The 22,710-nt window shown below is 43.9% G+C and overlaps 1 protein-coding gene across 1 annotated transcript in view; it reads right to left on the reverse strand.

Moving 5' to 3' along the window:
- Positions 1-4,178: 4,178 nt before the first annotated feature.
- Positions 4,179-22,710, reverse strand: part of LOC126355352 (ketohexokinase-like) — a 55,017-nt gene continuing 36,485 nt past the window's right edge. The window contains exons 3-5 of the mRNA XM_050005647.1: positions 20,763-20,970; positions 20,400-20,629; positions 4,179-4,452 (exon numbers count right to left, since the gene is read on the reverse strand). Coding sequence (XP_049861604.1) covers positions 4,179-4,452; positions 20,400-20,629; positions 20,763-20,970 — 712 coding nt within the window. The remainder of the gene's footprint in view (positions 4,453-20,399; positions 20,630-20,762; positions 20,971-22,710) is intronic.

The following is a 22,710-nucleotide window of genomic DNA, read 5'->3' on the forward strand; positions in this document are numbered from 1 at the left end:
TGACTCTTCTTCCATCTTACAGGCAATAGGAGATGCAACTTTAGATTACTAGACGGGCAATATAATTTCAGGTGCTGTGTATTTCTTTTGGTAATTATCAAGGCACTAAAAACTTCATGGATGTGCCATGAAATGTCATGAGTCTCTTAAGGCATCCATGAAAATTGACTAGGCCTTAGCAATGGGGCTATGTAGGTTTCAGAACAATGGGGGGAAGTGCATTGTTCTTTTACTTCAATAACTGCTTGCCCTAGCCTGATTTCATGACCCTTATGTAAACGAACCGCTTACTTGGGTTCTTGTTTTCTAGATTTAGGATCTAATTACTGGCTCATAACTGTCATTTTCAGTACCAAAATTTTTGACCAAGATGCCCACCAAGGAGTGCTCATGTCTACCCATGTGTTACTTAATGGTCAAATGCTTTTAGCCTACTATTATAACTGTCATTTTAAAGATCATTTAATTTTAACGACCATAATTTATGACTCAAAAACGGCGATCTCACCTTCTTCATCGGTGTAGTATGCTCCTACAGGTCGTCTACCACCAGCCCCTACACCCACTGCCACTACCACCACTCTTAAGTGGACCCTGCACCATGAGTTGGGACTTTGCATTCGTGCTCTGTATCTTGGTACATCAAGAACAACAATAGCAGCTGCAAATTCTTTTGAGAGAGGTCCTCCATCATTTAGCTTGTTTTAAAAATAAAGTGCTCAGTTCTCTTATTTCCTACCCTCGGCGGTGGTTCTAACAGCACCAGAAGTGTGGGTCCAAAAATTATTTAGTCATGTCCTGTGCATCTTGAAAACTGGGAGAAAATCTACAAAATATCAACAAAACTGTAAATAGCGTCGTACATTGATGTACTCACAGGGTACGGAATGTGGTGTTACTTGTTAAACATAAATTTGTGTCTTCTTGAATAGTGGGAGAAAATCGGAAAAAACAGGCCCAAAAGTGTAAACAGTGCCATATGTTGGTGTGCTCACAGGACAAGCAAAGTGGTGATAGTTATTAAATATTTTCTTTTGTCTTCTCGAAAAGTGGGAGAAAATTGGTGAATTAGCTCCAAAATCGTAAACAGTGTGATAGACTGGTGTGCGAGTAGTGCATGCACAGTGGTGATAGGTATTCAACATTTTAAGTCCTGTATTAATCTATGTCTTCTTGGAACGTGGGAAAAAGGCGGTAATACTGCCGCAAAACTCTATATACACACAGTAAAAATAGTTTTTCATCACCCTGGTTCCCAGAACTCCTGATGATAGACATAGACTGTGGATATTGTAACACAGACACAGTCCCTTTGACTGTTCAGAGATCTCACTAAACCCACCCAAAGATGTAAACAACCATGCATGAGCAGCGCCTGTTAGACGGAGACGGTCCGACACCCCATCACTTCCAGTCATTCCACCAGGAAGGAGGTCCACGGTTCATGTTGTCTGTAGTTTAACCATGCCTAGACGATCAATATTGCGGTTCGATCACGTCGGCACTGTTAATTTGTGCCAGACGGTCTCTCAACAAGGGAAGTGTCCAGGCGTCTCCGAGTGAACCAAAGCGATGTTGTTCTGACATGGAGGAGATACAGAGAGACAGGAACTGTCGATGACATGCCTCGCTCAGTCCGCCCAAGGGCTACTACTGCAGTGGATGACCACTACCTATTGATTATAGCTCGGAGGAACCCTGACAGCGACGCCACCATGTTGAATAATGGTTTTCATGCAGCCATAGGACGTCGTGTTTCGACTCAAACTGTGCGTCATAGGCTGCATGATGCACAACTTCACTCACGACGTCCATGGCGAGGTCCATCTTTGCAACCACGACACCCTGTAGCGCGGTACAGATGGGCCGAACAACATGCCGAATGGACTGCTCAGGATTGGCATCACGTTCTCTTTACCAATGAGTGTCACATATACCGTCAACCAGACAATCGTCGGAGACATGTTTCGGCGCAACCGGTCAGACAGAACGCCTTAGACACACTGTCCAGCGAGTGCAGCAAGGTGGAGGTTCACTGCTGTTTTGGGGTGACATGAGAGGTCGACGTACGCCGCTGGTGGTCACGGAAGGTGCTGTAACGGCTATACGATACGTGAATTCCATCTGACTGATAGTGCTACCATATCAGCAGCATACTGACGAGGCAATCGCCTTCATGGGCGACAATTCGCGCCCCCATCGCGCACATCTTGTGATTGACTTCCTCCAGGATAACGAGATGGCTCGACTAGAGTGGCCAGCATGTTTTCATACATGAACTCTATTGAACATGCGTGGGATAGATTGAAGAGGGCTCTTAATGGACGACGTGACCCACCAACCACTCTGAGGGATCTACACTGAATCGCCTTTGAGGAGTGGGACAATATGGATCAACAGTGCTTTGATGAACTTGTGGATAGTATGCTACGAAGAATACAGGCATGCATCAATGCAAGAGGACGTGTTGCTGGGTATTAAAGGTACCGGTGTGTACAGCAATCTGGACCACAGCCTCTGATGGCCTCACTGTATGGTGGTACAACATGCAATGTGTGGTTTTCATGAGCAATAGAAAGGGCGTAAATGATGCTTATGTTGATCTCTATTCCGATTTCCTGTAAAGGTTCCGAAACTCCCGGAACTGAGGTGATGCAAAACTTTTTTTTTTGATGTGTGTAGTTTCATAAGTTAGTGTGATTGAAGGGCATGCACAGTGATTGTTGTCACACATACATCACACGAAATGGCATTTGATGTGATCCTCTGCTGGAAAATACGCAAATGAAACTCCAAGACTGTAAATAGCAATAGAAGGCAGTAACCTTGCAGAAAATACAATTGGGTGCGATACTCCACTGTAAATTGCGAATATCACCTGAATTTGCTCCTGCCACTGCTGTTATTGATTGACCCACATTACAGAGCACAAATGCAAATTCCCAACTCATGATGCACCCAGACAGTGGTGGCAGTGAGGCAGGGGGCCGGGGGGGGGGGGGGGGGAGGGGGTGCGGGGACTAGTAGGGGCACACTACACCTGTGAGGGAGTTGACACTGCCATTCTTGAGTCATAAATTATGGTCATTAAGATTAAACATAAATTATGATCATTAAGGTGAGAGTTATCACATTAGGCTGAAAGCATAACACGTGCGTAAAAATGAACCAACTGCACTATTTGATGGCCATCTTGGGTCATTAATTTTATCCTAAATAAATAAACAAGATCTCAAGTGCGCAGTTTGTTTACATAAGGGTCATTAAATTGTGGAAGGACAGGTGGCTGGTTTGTTTAGACAAGAAAACAATATATCCCTCCCCCCAATTGTTCTGGAACATACAAAGCCCTACTGCTGTCCTTGATCAATGCTGGAGATCGAGACCAATCTTCTTCTATAGATGTGTAACATGTTGAAGTACTGAGATATGTTGTGTGGCTCCCAGCCTGGTAACACTCTTTCTTGAGTGTCAGATTTGCTGCTTCTTCATTTGAAGCTGTTCCCCAGCTGGTCTTTCGAAGGTGGGTTGACCCTTCCTAGACGTTTTCAACTCAGTTCTGAGAAGGTTAGCGGGAACGGAACCAGAGGCCTATGCATCAGTATCCAGCAATGCTATCTACCAGATGACAGAGGTGGAAAGGGTGGACATGGTCTCACTCTTCTGTCTTGGGCACAGTAAACCAAGTTCTATATAGATGACTGTGATGAGTCCCTAGTATCATTTTTATATTATCATTGATAGGTTTGGAATGAAACGATGTGAGCTTGTTAATGGCGGGTTCCAGGATAAGAGGTCCTTAAAGTTAATATTCTCCATCCAGCAGAGGAGGAACCACAAAGACTACCATATGTCATCACATTATGAGACATTGTAGAAATACCCAGAATTTAGCTCAATGCATTGGTGCATGACCCAGTGGTCGTGGGCCAGATTCCACCATTCCTTCTAACCTTGTGGCGAAATATCGGTGACGATTATTTCTTGCCATCGAAACCATCTGGTTTCGAACTTTCTGACCTTGGATCGGTTGATATTGAAACATCATCTGTTCAGTACTTCAGCTATGAACACCAAAAAGTTCTAAACCTGTAGCAAATGATTTCATTCAGTCGCTCAAATACGTATCACAAAAACTGTAAAAGAGCGTCTCGTGTCACCGACTTCCAAATAAAAGACTATCTAGCTTTCGCACCGTACACCGCGTTCCCTGAGGACTTCCCGAAGTCCGCGGAAGCCGTGCATTCCGACATTGGCGCCAGCAACCTGGCAGGCGTAGTGCAGGCTGTGTTGCAGGGGGCATCCGCTAGACAGCGCTGACAGCAGTGCGGCGCAGAAGGCATCGCCAGCGTGTCCAAAACGCGCTCTGGAGGGTAGGCGGGGGCCAAGAAGACGCCCTCAGGACCTTTTGCAGCCGCTCCTTGGTCTCCCCACGGCACCACCAAGGTCGCTCTGTAACAGGAAAGCACGTCCATAAATCAGGGAAAAATCACACAACTGAGATTATTTCTAATATTTTGAAGGATCAGCCTCAGTTGCGCAATTTTTCTGGTCTTTACCAGGTTTCAGTTTAATTAATCTAGCCTTCTTCAGAAGAATAAAATTACTATAGCATATCAGAGTAAGGCACTGTCAACATTAAAATTAAAACCTATAGTACCGTGGTACCATTTCGAATTAAAACTACTTAAGTGAAGTCCAGCCCTGGCATCTCTTCACCACGCGGTCGGTTGGCAACGCCAACTACGTTGGCACTGACCGTTGCACGCGGAATTGCACTGAGCACATAGCAACTCGTGCGCGGTCCTATAGGTTTTAATTTTAATACTGACTGTGCCTTACCCTGTCATATTATAGTAATTTTATGCTTCTGAAGAAGGCTAAATTAATGTAGCCGAAACCTGGTAAAGACCAGAATATTTGCACAACCGAGGCTGATCCTTCAAAATATTAGTCTTTCACAGTAGATTAGATTAGATTACATTAATACTTGTTCCATAGATCATGAATACGACACTTCGTAATGATGTGGAACGTGTCAGATATCTGTACAAGATATTACATTACACAAAATATTGCGTGACACTAATGTTTAAGTTGTTTTTTTCCCTTAATTTATATCTAAAAATTCAGCCAATGAGTAGAAGAAGTTGTCATCTAGAAATTGTCTTAATTTATTTTTAAATGTTGGCTATCTGTCAGGCTTTTGATGCTGTTTGGTAGGTGACCAAAGACAGTTGCTGACGGGGCTGCAATATGCTAAAAATTGTTGAGAATATTTCAACTATTTATTTATCAAATTCTAATAAATTGATACTAAGATGTATAAAACATAACAGCATAAATAAAACCGTGAAACTTCATTGCAAGGCAAAACTTTTGTGTCTGAAATTGCGACATACGAGGGCGTGCTGAAAAGTAGTGCCTCCGACTTTTTTATGTGAAAACTCTTAAAGGTTTTTAAATCGTTATTAACGCTCTACGTATTTATTCTTCACGTCTACATATTTGCTGCCTTCTGTCGGTAGAGGGCGCCGAATTGTACCGTGTAACATAATTATGTCGATGCGTGAGAAACATCGTGCTGTAATCGAGATTAGAATTCGAAGGGTTAGTTAACACGTGGAGCAGTTACTCCTGCTGCGCGGCGATGCCAGACCACACACGAGGGCTGCGACATCTGCAACAGTTCCACACCGTGGATTCCCTGTCATCGATCATCGTTTACGCAGTCCCAAATCGACCTCATCCGATTTCCATGAGTTTCCGAAACTTAAAGGACACCCTTTTTTTTTTTTTTTTTTTTTTTTTTTTCCTTTATTGTGATTTTAATACCTGTGACAAACAGGTAGGCCGGCAGCGGACCAAGTATGCCGCTCTTCGGCCTCAGAGTATACACAGAACAGAGATGAGTGAGATATAAAAATAATCAAGACGGCGGGGTACAAACAGTAGACAAAACAGAGTTAAAACGGAGTCGGTCACGTGCGTAGCACAATGGATAAAAGCGGAGAAACACGGTGCACAAACGCAGATGGCAGATGGCCACACGTGAACCAGCGGAGCACAAACGACGAAACACAAACACACTGCAGGAGAGTCGAGGCACAAACACATGCGATGGTCTTCGGCGTAGGACGATGAAAGTAACTGATGGAAGACAGCAGAGTCGTGGCCTGCCAAGGGGAAAAGGTGTGGGGAAGAGGAGAGAGAGGGGGAGGGGAAGATGCCAGTGGAGGAGAGGGATGGAGGAGAAGGGGGAGGGTAGGGGGAGTGGAAGCCCAAGGAGAAAGGGGAGGGGAGGGAGGGAGAGAAGGGAGAGAGGGTGCCCACAGGAAAAGGAGAGGAGAGGGAAGGTAAGGCTCAAAGTTGGTAGGAGGGGTAGATGGAGGGGAGGAGGGCATCATCAGGGAGGGGGAGTTGACGGAAGCCACCGAGGGAGAGGGTGTGGAGGGTGTAAAGATGGAGAGCAGGTGGGATATAGGAATGCAGGCGCGGCAGCGGGTTGGGGTGGGAGAGGATGGGAGAGACAAGAGGGTGTGGAGGATCAAGCTTGCGGGAGGTGTAGAGGATCCGTAACCGTTCGAGGAAAAGGAGGAGGTGCGGGAAGGGAATCAGGTCATAGAGGATCCGCGTGGGGGAAGGGAGACGGATGCGATAGGCGAGGCGGAGCGCATGGCGTTCTAGGATCTGAATGGACTTGTAGAAGGTAGGAGGGGCAGAGATCCAGGCGGGATGAGCATAGCAAAGGATAGGACGGATGAGGGACTTGTAGGTGTAGAGGATGGTGGAAGGGTCCAGACCCCATGTACGGCCAGAAAGGAGCTTAAGGAGGCGGAGGCGGGAGCGTGCCTTGGCTTGGATCGTCCGGAGATGTGGGTTCCAGGAGAGGCGACGGTCGAGGGTGACACCAAGGTAGAAGGACACCCTTGAGGACTTCACTTTAAGAGTGATGAAGCGGTGGAAACAGGGGTGAGATTGTGGCTACGTCAACTTAGTCAAACATTATGCAGTATACATTACATTAATACACTACTGGCCATTAAAAGTGCTACACCACGATGATGACGTGCTACAGACGCGAAATTTAACCGACAGGAAGAAGATGCTGTGATATGCAAATAATTAGCTTTTCAGAGCATTCACACAAGGTTGGCGCCGGTGGCGACACCTACAGCGTGCTGACATCAGGAAAGTTTCGAACCGATTTCTCATACAGAAGCAGCAGCTGACCGGCGTTGCCTGGTGAAACGTTGTTGTGATGCCTCGTGTATGGAGGAGAAACGAATACCATCACTTTTCCGAGTTTCATAAGGGTCCGATTGTAGCCTATCGCTATTGCGGTTCATCGTGTCACTACAGTGCTGCTCGCGTTGGTCGAGATCCAATTACTGTTAGCAGAAAATAAAATCGGTGGGTTCAGGAGTGTAATACGGAACGCCGTGCTGGATCCCAACGGCCTCGTATCACTAGCAGTCGAGATGACAGCCCTCTTATCCGCATGGCTGTAATGGTTCGTGCAGCCACGTCTGTATCCCTGAGTCAACAGATGGGGACGTTTGCAAGACAACAACCATCTGCACGAACAGTTCGACGTTTGCAGCAGCATGGACTATCAGCTCGGAGACCATGGCTGCTGTTACCCTTGACGGTGCATCACAGACAGAAGCGCCTGCGATGGTGTACTCAACGACGAACCTGAGTGCACGAATGGCAAAACGTCATTTTTTCGGATGAATCCAGCTTCTGTTTACAGCATCATGATGGTCGCATCCGTGTTTCGCGACATCGCGGTGAACGCGCGTTGGAAGCGTGTATTCGTCATCGCCATACTGTCGCATCACCCGGCGTGATGGTATGGGGTACCACTGGTTACACGTCTCGGTCACCTCTTGATCGTACTGACGGCACTTTGAACAGTGGACGTTACATTTCAGATGTGTTACGATCTGTGGCTCTACCCTTCATTCGATCCCTGCGAAACCCTACATTTCAGCAGGATAATGTACGACCGCATGATGCAGGCCCTGTACGGGCCTTTCTAAATACAGAAAATGTTCGACTGCTGCCCTGGCCAGCACATTCGCCAGATCTCTCACCAATTGAAAACGTCTGGTCAATGGTGGCCGAGCAACTTGCTCGTCACAATACGCTAGTCACTACTCTTGATGAACTGCGGTATCGTGTTGAAGCTGCATGGGGTGCTGTACCTGTACACGCCATCGAAGTTCTGTTTGACTCAATGCCCAGGCGTATCAAGGCCGTTATTACGGCCAGAGGTGGTTGTTCTGGGTACTGATTTCTCACGTAAGCACCCAAATTGCGTGAAAATGTAATCACATGTTAGTTCTAGTATAATATATTTGTCCAATGAATACCTGTTTATCATCCCGTATTTCTTCATGGTGTATCAGTTTTAATGGCCAGTAGTGTACTTGTTCCATAGATCATGAAGACGACATTTCGCAGTGACGTGGAACGTGTCAATGATGCTATCAGGAAACGAGTCTCTCATTGGGGTAAACGTGTTCGTCGCCAGGGTGGCTATGTTAAGAAATAGATATGTAGACGTGAAGAGTAAAGATGCAGAATGTTAATATGTTTGTTCCATTTAAAAAGCCTTAAGAGTTTCCACATAAAAATTCGAAGGCATTACTTTTCAGAACACCGTTGTTTATACTACGAGATGCACATGCAAGTACGTCCGCAGTTCGTGGACTGGTGGCTAGCGTTGCTGTCTCTGCATCATGGTTGTCCCGGGTTCGATTCTGCCTAGGGGCTGGGTGTTTGTGTTGTCCTCATCTTTTCATCATCATTCGTGAAAGAGGCTAGACTGAACTGTGTAAAGATTGGGACAGCTGATTTAGGCGCAATTGAGTGCCCCAAAAACCAAACATCGTCACGTGCAAGGACATAAGAGATCTGTAGTTCACGTTTTAGTAATTAGTGTTCCCGATCTAGTAAGATGTGTGGTATTCAGCCAAATAGTTACCCCCACCTCATCTCACTTTCCACTGGCCCACCACTTGGCAGTACATTCTTCGCTCCATAGTCTCTTTTCAGTCGTCTGTTAATCTTGGGTGGAGACAGGAGAGAAGAGAGGGGCTGCTATAGGCGAGAAAGCAACCAGACCTTCCTGACAATTGATTCATGTACCGTTCATCGGCCAGTATCGATGGCAATTTATCATGGTCCTAATTATTTCACAAGTAAACACTCCACAAGCGAGAAACATAAGCCACCTACTTTATGTATACCTCTGCCCACTGCGTATAACAGCGTAAAGAGATTAGCAGCCACTGGGCACACATAACGCATCAGAAGGTATCGTCTGGATTGATGAGTGTGAGTGCGCGTTGTTTCACCCAGTGGCAGGGTATGAGTATTATGATGCAATTTTTTTTGTTATTATCTAGACTGACACCACTGTCTGTATTATTCCTCTGAGTTAACTGGCTAACTGTAAAATGCTGAGCGAACTTAATAAATGTTGTTGCTGATTTCCAAACACTATTTTCACTTTAAAAGAACTTCACTTTACTAGTAACGAAGAGGTGCAAGCAGAGGTGAGATTGTGGCTACGGCAGCATCGTCAAAGATCCTACAGTTTACATAGTTTTAGTATAATTATTTAGCTTTATAAATTTTCTGTAGATTAGAGCAATTACAATGTTAAAGTGCTTTTTTGCATAAAGCTTATGTTCGAGTCAACGATGACAGGCTTTTCATTGAACCAGTTTAAGTACGAATAGTTTCGTTTTTAAAAACCAAACAGCTTTAAAATAAAAGTAATTAATTCTGATAAATCGAAAAGCTGGAACATTGAAAATATCGACATTTCATATCTTATATATCTTTAGCTTAAACATCTTCCACGCGAGGTGTCGAACTTTGATACAACACTTCAGTAAATTTTGCAAGCTCTTAAACAGGATCTATTGGGCAACATGATGCCGCTCAGGCTGGTGGCTATTAAAGGGACAAAGTTGGTCCCTTGGTACGTCTGTCACCGTGTCTCTCCGTCTAATAATGCATAGACCTACTTTCCTAAACGCTTGCATTCGATTATTCGCATGAAGTACCCCACAGATAGGATAACACTCTCTCCCCTTACCCAAGTCGCTTCCGAAGTCTCAGAATAGTTTGAGGAAAGCTCGACGGACATCAGGGCTCGTGCTTTAGGCCCCAGATCACCTGATATCCAACATATTGAACACATCTGGGACGTTATTGAGAACAAAATGTGTCTTGAATCCAACAAAGACCAATTTCAAAGAGCTGTGGACGTTACTAGAGTCTTCTGAGTAGAGTGATGTGACCCGCCAAGGATTCTTCTCTTGTCCCAAGCTCTTCATCTCAGAGTAGCACTTGTACCTTACCTCCTCAATTAGTTGTTGGATGTATTCCGATCTCTGTCTTCTTCTGTTGTTTTTACACTCTACGGTTCCCTCTAGAACCACGAAAGTCATTCCTTGATGTTTCTATATATGTCCTATCATCCTCTCCCTTCTCCTTGTCAGAGTTTTGGATATGTTTCTTTCTTCGCCGATTCTGCACATAACCCATTCATTCCTTATCTAACCATCAAATTTTCAATATCCTTCTGTAACATCACATCTCAAACGTTTCGATTATATTGTTTTCCTGTTTATTAAAAGCCTATGGTTCAGTGCTATACAATGCTGTGCTTCAAAAGTACATTCTCAGAGACGTATTCCTCACATTAACACCTGTGTTTGATACCAATAATCTTCTTTTCGCCAGTAATGCTCTCTTTGGCTGTGCTATTCTATTTTTTATGTCGTCCTTCCGCTCCCCCCCCCCCCCTGCCCCCATGAAGCATGGACCTTGCCGCTGGTGGGGAGGCTTGCGTGTATTAGCGATACAGATAGCCGTACCGTAAGTGTAATCACAACAGAGGGGTATCTGTTGAGAGGCGAGACAAACGTGTGGTTTTTGAACATGGGCAGCAGCCTTCTCAGTAGTTGCAGGGCTACTGTCTGGATGACTGACTGAATTGGCCGTGTAACATTAACCAAGACGGCCTTGCTGTGCTGGTACTGCGAACGGCTGAAAGCAAGGGGAAAACTACAGCCGTAATTTTTTCTCCGAGGGTATGCAGTTTTACCGTATGGTTAAATGATGATGGTATCCTCTTGGGTAAAATATTTCGAGGGTGAAATAGTGAGGAGGACGTCGTTATCAGGAGAAAGAAAACTGACGTTCTGCGGATCGGAGCTTGGCATGTCAGATCCCTTAATTACAAAAGGAAAATGGATAGGTTAAAATTAGATATAGTGGGAATTAGTGAAGTACGGTGGTAGGAGGAAGACGACTTCTGGACAGATGAATGCAGGGTTATAAATACAAAATCAAATAGGGTAATTTAGGAGTAGGTTTAATAATGAATAAAAAAGTAAGAATGCGGATAAGCTACTATGAACAGCATAGTGAACGCATTATCGTAGCCAAAATACACAAAAAATCCACACCTACCACAGTACTACACATTTATATGCCAACTAGATCCGCAGGTGATGAAGAGATTGAAGAAATATATGACGAAATAAAGATAGTAATCGGATATTAAGGGAGACAAATTTAATAGTCATAGCGGACTGAAATTAGATTGTAGGAAAAGGAACAGAAGGAAAAGTAGTAGGTGAATGTAGACTGGGGGTAAGGAATGAGCGACGAAGCCGCCTGGTGGAATTTTGCACAGAGCATAACTTAATCATAGCTAAAACATGGTTTAAGAATAATGAAAGAAGATTGTGTACGTGCAAGAGACCTGGAGACACGCGAAGGTTTCAGACTGATTATATAATAGTAAGACAGAGATTTGTAAGACATTTCCAAGTACAGGTGTGGACACTGACCACAATTTATTGGCTATGAACTGCAGATCAAAACTGAAGAAACTGCAACAAGGTAGGAATTTAAGGAGATGGAACCTCTATAAACTGAAAGAACCACAGGTTGTAGAGTTTCAAAGGGAGCGTTATGGAAATTTTGACAAGAAAAGGGAAAAGGAATACAGTAGAAGAAGAATTGGTAGCTTTGAGAGATGAAATAGTGAAGGCAGCAGAGGATCAAGTAGGTAAAAAGACGAGGGCTAGAAGAAATCCTTGGATAACACAGGAGATATTGAATTTAGCTGATGAAAGGGGGAAACATAAAAATGCAGTAAATGAAACAGGCAAAAAGAAAACAAACTTCTCAAAAATGAGATCGACACGAAGTGCAAAATGTCTAAGTGGGAATGGCTAGAGGACAAACGTTAGGATGTAGGAGCCTATATTACTAGTGCTAAGATAGGTCTCGCCTACAGGAAAATTAAAGAGACCTTTAGAGAAAAGAAAACCACTTATATGAATATCAAGAGCTCAGATGGAAAACCAATTCTAAGCAAAGAAGGGAAAGCATAAAAGTGAAAGGCAATGTACTTAAGGGCAGTATTATGGAAATGAAGAAGGATGTAGAGGAAGATTTGGAGATATGATACTGCATGAAGAATTTGACACAGCACTGAAAGACCTAAGTCGAAACAAGAACCCGCGTGTAGACGACATTCTTTTAGAACTACTGATAGCGTTGGGAGAGCCAGCAATGACAAAAACCGTTCCGTCTGGTGGGTAAGATGCAGGAGAAATACCCTCAGACTTCAAGAAGAATATAATAATTCCAATTCGAAAGAAAGAAGATGCAAACAGTTGTGAAAATTACCGAACTATCAGTTTAATAAGTCACGGTTGCAAAATACTAGCGCGAATTCTTTACAGACGAATGGAAAATCTGGTAGAAGCCAATCTCGGGGAAAATCGGTTTGGATTCTGTGGAAATGTTGGAACACGTGAGGCAATACTGACCCTACGACTTATCTTAGAAGACAGATTAAGGAAAGAAAAACCTACGTTTCTAGCATTTGTAGACTTAGAGAAAGCTTTTGACAATGTTGACTGGAATATTCTCATTCAAATTCTGAAGGTGGTAGGGATAAAATACAGGAAGCGAAAGACTGTTTACAATTTGTACAGAAAACAAGAGTCGAGGGACACGAAAGGGAAGCAATGGTTGAGAAGGGAGTGAGACAGGGTTGTAGTCTGTCTCCTATGTTATTCAATCTGCATATTGAATAAGCAGTAAAAGAAACAAAAGTTTGGAATAGTAATTAAAATCCCTGGGAAAGAAATAAAAACCTTGAGGTTTGCCGACGACATTGTAATTCTGTCAGAGACAGCACAGGACTTGCAAGAGCCGTTGGACGGGAGGCAGTCTCGAAAGGAAGATAGAAGATTAACATCAACAAAAGGAAAACGAGGATAATGGAATGTAGTCGAATTATATCGGATGCTGCTGCGGGAATTAGATTAGGAAATGAGACACTTAAAGTAGTAAATGAGTTTTTCTATTTGGGTAGCAAAATAACATGATAGTTGAAGTAGAGAGGATATAAAATGTAGACTGGCGATGGCAAGGAAAGCGTTTCTGAAGAAGAGAAATTTGTTAACATCGAATGAAGATTTTAGTGTCACGAAGTATTTTCTGGAAGTATTTGTATGGAGTGCAGCTATGTATGGAAGTAAAACATGGGCGATAAATAGAAGGGAATGGCTGGAAGATGGAGTCGTTTGGGAAGACTTATTCTGAGACGTCAAGGTTCAAATGGCTCTGAGCGCTCTGGGACTTCTGAGGCCATTAGTCCCCTAGAACTTAGAACTACTTAAACCTAACTAACCTAAGGACATCACACACATCCATGACCGAGGCAGGATTCGAACCTGCGACCGTAGCAGTCGCATGGTTCCAGACTGCAGCGTCTAGAACCGCTCGGCCACTCCGGCCGGCAGATGTCAAGGGACCACGAATTTAGTACTGGAGGGAAGTGTGGAGGATAAAAATCATAGAGGGAGACCCAGGGATGAATACGCTAAGCAGATTCAGAAGGATGTAGGTTGCTGTAGTTGCACGGAGATGAAGAGGTCTGCACAGGATAGAGTAGAATGGGAAGCTGCATCAGACCAGTCTTAGGACTGAAGACCACAGCAACATGTCCTCCTTGCTTCGACTGTCACGTGTTGTTTGGTTTCGAGGCGCAGGATTAATGAACTTTTGGTTCTTCGTGGTCATCAAGTTTGATGTTAAGTTTATCGATAATGACCTACCGCCAGTTACTACGTACTGTAACATTTCTAACAGGAAATTACGAATCCAGTCGCACTATTGAGACCATATCCCATAGCCATGGAATTTGTATATTAATCGTTTGTGAGGAACTGTGTCGGACGCCTTCAGCAAATCTAGAAGTACTGAATCAATTTTAGATACCTTTCCGATAGCACTGATTTAATCCGTATGAATAAAGAGGTAGTTGTTTTTCCAAAGAAGGATATTTCTGAATTCATGCTATGTATCAATAGATCGATTTTTCCCGAGGTAATTCATAATGTTCGAACACTGCTTATGTTCCAAATCTCAATGCAATTTAGTGTCAGTGATGTGCGTCTTTAATTCAACGGATTACTTCCATTGCCTTTGTTGTGTATTCGTGTGACTAGTTTAACTCTCCAATTTTTATGTACGGATCTTTCGACGAACGAGCGGTTGTATTTGATTTCTAAAAATAGAGCTACTTCATCAGCATACTCCGAAAGAAACCAAAATGGTATACTATCTGGTTCGGAAGATTTATCTTTATTGAGTGAATCAAGCTGCCTCACTACACCGAGGGTATCTGCTTCTGTTACTCATGTTAGCAGCTGTTCTTGATACGAATTCTGGAATATTTACTTTCTTTTTATTGAAGAAATTTCGGAAAACCATACATAGTAACTTCGCTTTAGTGGCGCTATCATGAGTAACATTACCACTGCTAGCACGGAATGGAAGTATTGATTGTCTCTTGCCGCCGGTATGCTTTACATACGATCAGAATCTCTTTGAAATTTCTTCGCGATTTAGAGACAGAATTTCATAGTGGAAACTATTTAAAGAATCTCGCTTTCTTTACAAAACTTCGTGCTCAACATCCCCAGTCTTGGAGATTTTGCCTTCCTTTAAATCGGGTATGTCTTTTTCATTGTTTCTCCATTAGTGTGCTGGCCTGTTTTGTATACCATGGAGAATCTGATCCGTCGCTTATTAATTTACTAGGAATGAAATTCTCAACTGCTGTCGGTAATATTTCTTAGAGTTTAGACCACATCTGGTCTCCTCTTGCAAAGTTATTTTGGAAGGAATGAAGCCTCTTTCTTAGAAGGCGTAAACATATTTTTATCTGCTTTTTTAAATAGGTGTATTTTGCGTTTATTTTTGGTGGAAGTTGGTGTTACAGTACTTAGTCTTGCTACAACGAACATGTGGTCACTAATCCAGTATTCGTCATGATGCTCGCTATGTGCTCACAATTATTTGTTGCTAAGAGTCAAATATATTTTCGCAATCGTTTAGACTTCTTGTGGACTCCTGAATTAATTGTGCAAAATAATTTTTGGAGAAAGCATTCAATACAATTTCCGACGATGATTTTAGCACGTCACCGACCTTAGGTGTTTTCGCCAACATGAGGAGGGTCGATTGAAGCCACCACCAGCTCTAGTTGAATGAATGCGTACCTATTTGATATGATATACAAGTTTTCTTTGAGCTTTTCAGCAGCTTAATCACCTGAATCAGCGGTCGGTAAAGGGGACCAATTATTATTACGTTCCAGTCTTACACTCTTTTTAATCCGATCATTTAGTTCTTGGCCTTCCATACTTATTGTTTCCTCTTGGTTCTTATAAATATTGCATATAGCTTGATAACTGCTGATGAACAACTGACACTTGCGCTAAGAAATAACTGCCAGTCACTACGGAACAACCTACAATTGCAAAGGAACACCCGATCAATGATAGTAAAAGGAAATGTATAGGGCGAGGGTGTTAACTGCAGCGCAGCCTGAGCTCGAACACTGTGCATTCGACAGTTCATACAGTACAGTGGTACATTCCATGTGGTACAGCCACTTGTCTGCAAGACATCATTTGAGTGCTTGCGGGCGTGGACGAGCAGTTGGATGGCTCGAAGCCAGTCAAAATGTCACAGCTGTGGTCACAGTAATGGTGTGTCCAAAAGTGTCATCTTGCTATTAAAAAGGCCGTTGAAGGTGGAAATCCTATGCAAAAGCTTGCTGGTGGTCATATACAGCTCACAATAGCCCAAGAGGGTCGATACGTAGCCCAAGTGGCGAAAAGGAACGGCAATTTCACTCCTAGGCAGGTCACTGCAGACCTTCCACCTGCTGCCGGTACAAGCGTCTCCACCAGAACCATGTCGCAGTGATTAAATCAGGTTGACTTTTAAGTTCGGAAGTCTGTTAAATGTACCCCACTTCAGCTACGCCATCCTCAATAAAAAAAATTGTTGACGTTGGGAGCATGTTGCTTTGGGTCAGCAGCAATGGTCCACAGTGACGTTCTTCAGTGAATCCCGCTACACTGTGGCAAATGATCTTGGCCTCCTGTTAAGGTGGAGAGAGAAAGGAACACGATACACATAACAGAATGTTCCTGCATGTCACCGGTATGGGCCAGGCATTATGGTGAGGTCAGGCATGATGCACATTGGCCGAGCACTGCTGCATATCTTTGCGTGACGTGCCATTACTGCATAGCGGTGCTGCAGGGGGATTATTGTGGATCGTGTCTGTCTGTTTAGGGATGTGGTAGATCCCGACTTCCTGTTTATGGATGACGACGACTGCCCGAATAGGGCCGCAAGATGTCGGACACATGGAAGGTGAAAATATTGAACGTATGGAGTGGTCTGCATATTCCCTGGACCTAAACCCTACAGAGCATATCTGGGATGCTCTTGGTAGACATGCTTTGCAACGAACAGCCCTTCCCCGAACCGAAAAAGAACTGAAAACCGCCTTGAGAGAGGAGTGGGATGACATCCCCCAAGGACTCCTCACAGTTTGATAGCCAGCGTGAGTAACGGTTTCATAATGTGTATCAGAGCCATTCTTTACTGAGAACCCTGTACAGACCTCTATGTTGGGAGTCTGAACTGCATCAAACAGAATCTTATTTATCTCTCTTATCCCACTTCCTCATGTAGTGAAATCTGTACCATTTTTCGTTATAAACGTACCACTCCACTTCTGTCACGCATGCCCTGTTTTCCATGCCGTCCGTCTTTGCCTGTGATTATTCCTATTCAACAGAGACTCTGTTCCTTATCAGTTGTCAAGCAGTGTGTATTACCCGTCGTGCCCTACAGCTTACTCATATTTTCCTCTGAATTTCTAATATCTTGTTCCATATTACATTGTGAAAGGCTTTTATTAGGTCGACAAATCCTATGAACGTGTCTTGATTTACATTATTTACCGCAATGTCAGAAGTGCCTCTCTGGCGTCCTTACCTTTTCAAAAGCCAAACTGATTGTCACCTAACACATCTTTTCCATTCTTCTGTATATTATTCTCGTTAGCAACTTGTATCCATGAACTACTAAGCTGATTGCGCGACAGTTCTCGCACTTAGTTGCCCTTGTTGTCTTCTGGATTTTATGGATGACATTTTTTCAAAAGACTGGTGCTATATTAACTGTCTCATAGATTCTACACACCAACTTCAAAAATTGTCTTTTAGTTCCTACTTCCTACAATGTTTTTAGAAATTCCGAAGGCAAATTATCTGTCCCTTCTGCCTAATTTGATCGCAAATTTTTCAAAGCTCTGTTAAACTTTGATACTAGATCCTTTAAGTCTATCAAATCGACTCCCGTTCATATTCTACCACTTCATTAGACTGTTCTTCCCTCTCGTTGAGGTGTTCAGTGGTTGCCTTCCATCTGTCTGCTCTCTCTCTATATATATACTCCTGGAAATGGAAAAAAGAACACATTGACACCGGTGTGTCAGACCCATCATACTTGCTCCGGACACTGCGAGAGGGCTGTACAAGCAATGATCATACGCACGGCACAGCGGACACACCAGGAACCGCGGTGTTGGCGGTCGAATGGCGCTAGCTGCGCAGCATTTGTGCACCGCCGCCGTCAGTGTCAGCCAGTTTGCCGTGGCATACGGAGCTCCATCGCAGTCTTTAACACTGGTAGCATGGCGCGACAGCGTGGACGTGAACCGTATGTGCAGTTGACGGACTTTGAGCGAGGGCGTTTAGTGGGCATGCGGGAGGCCGGGTGGACGTACCGCCGAATTACTCAACACGTGGGGCGTGAGGTCTCCACAGTACATCGATGTTGTCGCCAGTGGTCGGCGGAAGGTGCACATGCCCGTCGACCTGGGACCGGACCGCAGCGACGCACGGATGCACGGCAAGATCGTAGGATCCTACGCAGTGCCGTAGGGGACCGCACCGCCACTTCCCAGCAAATTAGGGACACTGTTGCTCCTGGGGTATCGGCGAGGACCATTCGCAACCGTCTCCATGAAGCTGGGCTACGGTCCCCGCACACCGTTAGGCCGTCTTCCGCTCACGCCCCAACATCGTGCAGCCCACCTCCAGTGGTGTTGCGACAGGCGTGAATGGAGGGACGAATGGAGACGTGTCGTCTTCAGCGATGAGAGTCGCTTCTGCCTTGGTGCCAATAATGGACGTATGCGTGTTTGGCGCCGTGCAGGTGAGCGCCACAATCAGGACTGCATACGACCGAGGCACACAGGGCCAACACCCGGCATCATGGTGTGGGGAGCGATCTCCTACACTGGCCGTACACCTCTGGTGATCGTCGAGGGGACACTGAATAGTGCACGGTACATCCAAACCGTCATCGAACCCATCGTTCTACCATTCCTAGACCGGCAAGGGAACTTGCTGTTCCAACAGGACAATGCACGTCCGCATGTATCCCGTGCCACCCAACGTGCTCTAGAAGGTGTAAGTCAACTACCCTGGCCAGCAAGATCTCCGGATGTGTCCCCCATTGAGCATGTTTGGGACTGGATGAAGCGTCGTCTCACGCGGTCTGCACGTCCAGCACGAACGCTGGTCCAACTGAGGCGCCAGGTGGAAATGGCATGGCAAGCCGTTCCACAGGACTACATCCAGCATCTCTACGATCGTCTCCATGGGGGAATAGCAGCCTGCATTGCTGCGAAAGGTGGATATTCACTGTACTAGTGCCGACATTGTGCATGCTCTGTTGCCTGTGTCTATGTGCCTGTGGTTCTGTCAGTGTGATCATGTGATGTATCTGACCCCAGGAATGTGTCAATAAGGTTTCCCCTTCCTGGGACAATGAATTCACGGTGTTCTTATTTCAATTTCCAGGAGTATATATATATATATATATATATATATATATATATATATATATATATATATATGGAGAGAGAGAGAGAGAGAGAGAGAGAGAGAGAGCAGACAGTGGAATTTCCATTTCTCTCTTAGTTTCAACGTTGGCGCCCATTCATTTAGTTTCACTAAAGTTATTGTAACTTTTTTATGCTGACTCAGTCCTTCCATTGACCATTTCTTTTCCGATTTCTTCTTATTTTCCTCCAACCATTCCGCCTTAGATTCCCTGCTCTTCCTATTTATTTCATTCGTGGCTGACATATTCCTGTATTCCTGTCTTTCCCTGTCTTCTTAAGCCGATCACTTGAATTATCTCGTCTGTTTCCTACTGTTTCATTGCAGTTATCTTCCTTGTTTCTACGTTTTCCGCCCAACTTCTGCGATTGCTCTTTCTCGAGATGTCCATCCCTCTTCAACTGAACTGCCTTCTGTGGTATTTGTTATCGCAGTATCTACAGCATTTGAAACGCATCTTATCAGTATTGCAGTATCCTACTTCTTTCCACATTGTTTCTTCTGAACTATTCTTTTAAGCTTCAGCCTACTCTTCATCATCATTAAATTGTGATCCGAGTGAGTATCTGCTCCTGGGTACGCCTTACAATCCAATATCCGATTTCGGAATCTCTGTCTGACCTGATGGAACCGGGGACCGAGGATACGTCGCTTACTTGTCAAAGACGCGACGCTTTTTTCCTTTCTTTCGATCTCTTTCCTCGTGATATTTACGTCAGTGATTCGTGCTGATATTGAGTGACATCTTTCAACTTTCGTCGATGAGAACTTAAGTCAGTTTTTAAATTACAGATGGTGCACTGCTCCCTAAGCGAACTACGAGCATATACCTGCGATACAACAGTGAATGTGGGTGCGACACCAGGTAGTTGTTCGTAATTCAGTTGTTCATAATTGAATACAACTACGTAACGTATCGAATTCCTAACAAACCCATCCTCGTTTCTAAAGTGTTACTAATGAGATAACGAGTTGTCCGAGAACATGTAACACATTAAACTAATGTGCGCCTAAGAATTCCATAGTGAAAACTAAAATATCGTAGAAATCTGTTGGAATAACGTAGGTTACCCAGGTTTGAGGTATCCATAAAGTCCATCCAGTGTATCAGACATTGACTTATATCCGAGCGCCCTCGCAAAATCCTTGCTGACAATAACAAGATCTGCCGTGGGGATCAATTCTAGACACTGGTCATCATAATCTTGCATATCTATTGACATCGGGATAGGTCTGCGTTCTCCGGAATTCCAAGCCAGAATCCTTTTTGCCACTTTCTTCAGATGGTCGAAGTTTCGTGCCTGCACAAAAAAATTAAAGACAATTGTAAGTGCTTAGATACAGATGTAAAAAACAAAATATCGGAAGTCTTTCAGTTCCTCTTAATGAAATTTATACAATGCACTCTGTGTTATATCTCATAGTTTACGGTACCTCAAGGTGAATCCAAGCATACTGTGACAAATCTATTTTAAGAAAAGCTTCATATGAAACCCAAGGCCATTCGCCGCTATGATGCAGTATCGTTCGTGAGCCATTACTCTTATTAATTATACAAATCGAGACAGGAAATTCTTTGTCTTCTACAATCTCACAGAGTTTCAGGTTGACACCATATGATTCCAGCTGCTGTTTGACAAAACTGAAATCAAAATAGAGGGAGGAAAGCTGAACACATTATAAGTAGTTACAAGTTATTGGGTAAACATCTGAAATCAATCGGACTAAATCAAGGTTATGCTAGCGCCTGAGATATAGGATACGAGTAAATGATAAGTTACAAGGTAGTGACAATAGTTACAATTCCCATATTGTTCGCCATAGTTAAAAAGCAGTGGAAGATAGAGAACTCGCTTTACAACCGTGGGCAGAGGGTACCACTGATTCCGTTTGCCAACACTGGATAGCGCAGTTAAGCCCGCCACCAACGACCAGCCTCACTGTGAGGTAGATTCTGCCCAGTGCGTCAGTTGTGTGATCTGCGAAATAATGTATCATTCCTCACTCTTGCAAGAATATGATGTAACAACTTAAAGTGCAGAGTCCTTTTTTATGAGACAGGGAGCAGAGCACCACCTGGATCGAATCAAAGTGTCAGACTGATGACGGCCCTCCTTGTACGCTGGTCAGCCTCACAGTAGGATTTAGGCGGTTTTCCACATTTTCCAAGACAAACGCAAAGCTGCTTTTGTATCTCCACCTCAGGAGCACAACGCACTGGTAACTTTGATACGAACATACACAGAACAAAGAGTTCACGATTCACATACACGAGGCAGAAATAGCTCCTTCTTTAGGAGAGCTGGGGTTAATGGGTTTGTGAGGATAGGAAGGACATCCAACCACAGAATTCAATTAAAAACCTTCGCAGGGCATTATAACATGCAACAAATCCGCTTATCTATTTATGAATCGTAGCAGACTATAGTTGTTTTACTCTTGAGACGTCTCACCTTAACTGTCAGGACTTCCACAATTACAGCATTCCATCATATGGGATACTCCTTTAACTAATGGTGATCGCTTTATCCAGGTTCCAGCACTAAATTCCCTTTTATTATTCAATCAGCTAGATTCTCGTTTTAATATCAGTGACGGCCCGGACACCCCCATCCAGGTCATGCAGCCTCTGTGTGACGAAACAGACCGCAATATTCCAAGATCACGTCAATTATTTACAATGTTTTTAGGTATAGGGGTGCAAGTGCTGTGGCAAAAAAAAACAAGACTTTTCTCTCCCACATACGCAGAAGTAACGAGCTCAGTCTCTCGTGACTATTTTGGTTTGAACATTTGATAGTAGCTCAACATCAAAAAAAAAAAAAAAAAAAAAAGACAAGTAGGTTGGTGAGTGTCAGACTATAAATTCAAAAGTCATGAGATCAGTCCTCAGCCAGCTTTATATTTTTGTCACTTATTGCTTCTCTCCTTTCTGGCAATGATTTGTTACCGTGAACAATGTTCGGTTCCACTGTGGTTCGAAATCCTTGTTAAACCGCTAGTCCTATAACTGGCTGTGGAGGTCTGTTCGAAGATCAAAAACAGGTAAGGTATGTGAGTGACTGGTTGTCGGCATAATCTGCTGTTTGGCTGTCGTTTAGTTAATACTAGCTACTGAGGCTCTTGGTATTCTTGCTCTGCATGTATCACAGCGGCTCTGCTCTCCGACAGATTGTTTCCTCGCCTAGCGAGAAGACTGGCCCATGTGAGAGACTTGCGGTGTGCAAATAATAGAACCTCATAAATTCAACGAGTGTACCAAGTTTGGAAAGGAAAAGGCAGTCTATGGCTTTAAGGGGATTTCCCTCCATTTTAGAGGAAGACAATTAAAGCGTCAAACGATTATTAGGTGATGAGGTGGAACAAATGGCAAGTACCTTAC

This window comes from Schistocerca gregaria, chromosome 3 (genome assembly GCF_023897955.1).
Source record: "Schistocerca gregaria isolate iqSchGreg1 chromosome 3, iqSchGreg1.2, whole genome shotgun sequence".
In the NCBI taxonomy this organism is placed as follows: domain Eukaryota; kingdom Metazoa; phylum Arthropoda; class Insecta; order Orthoptera; family Acrididae; genus Schistocerca; species Schistocerca gregaria.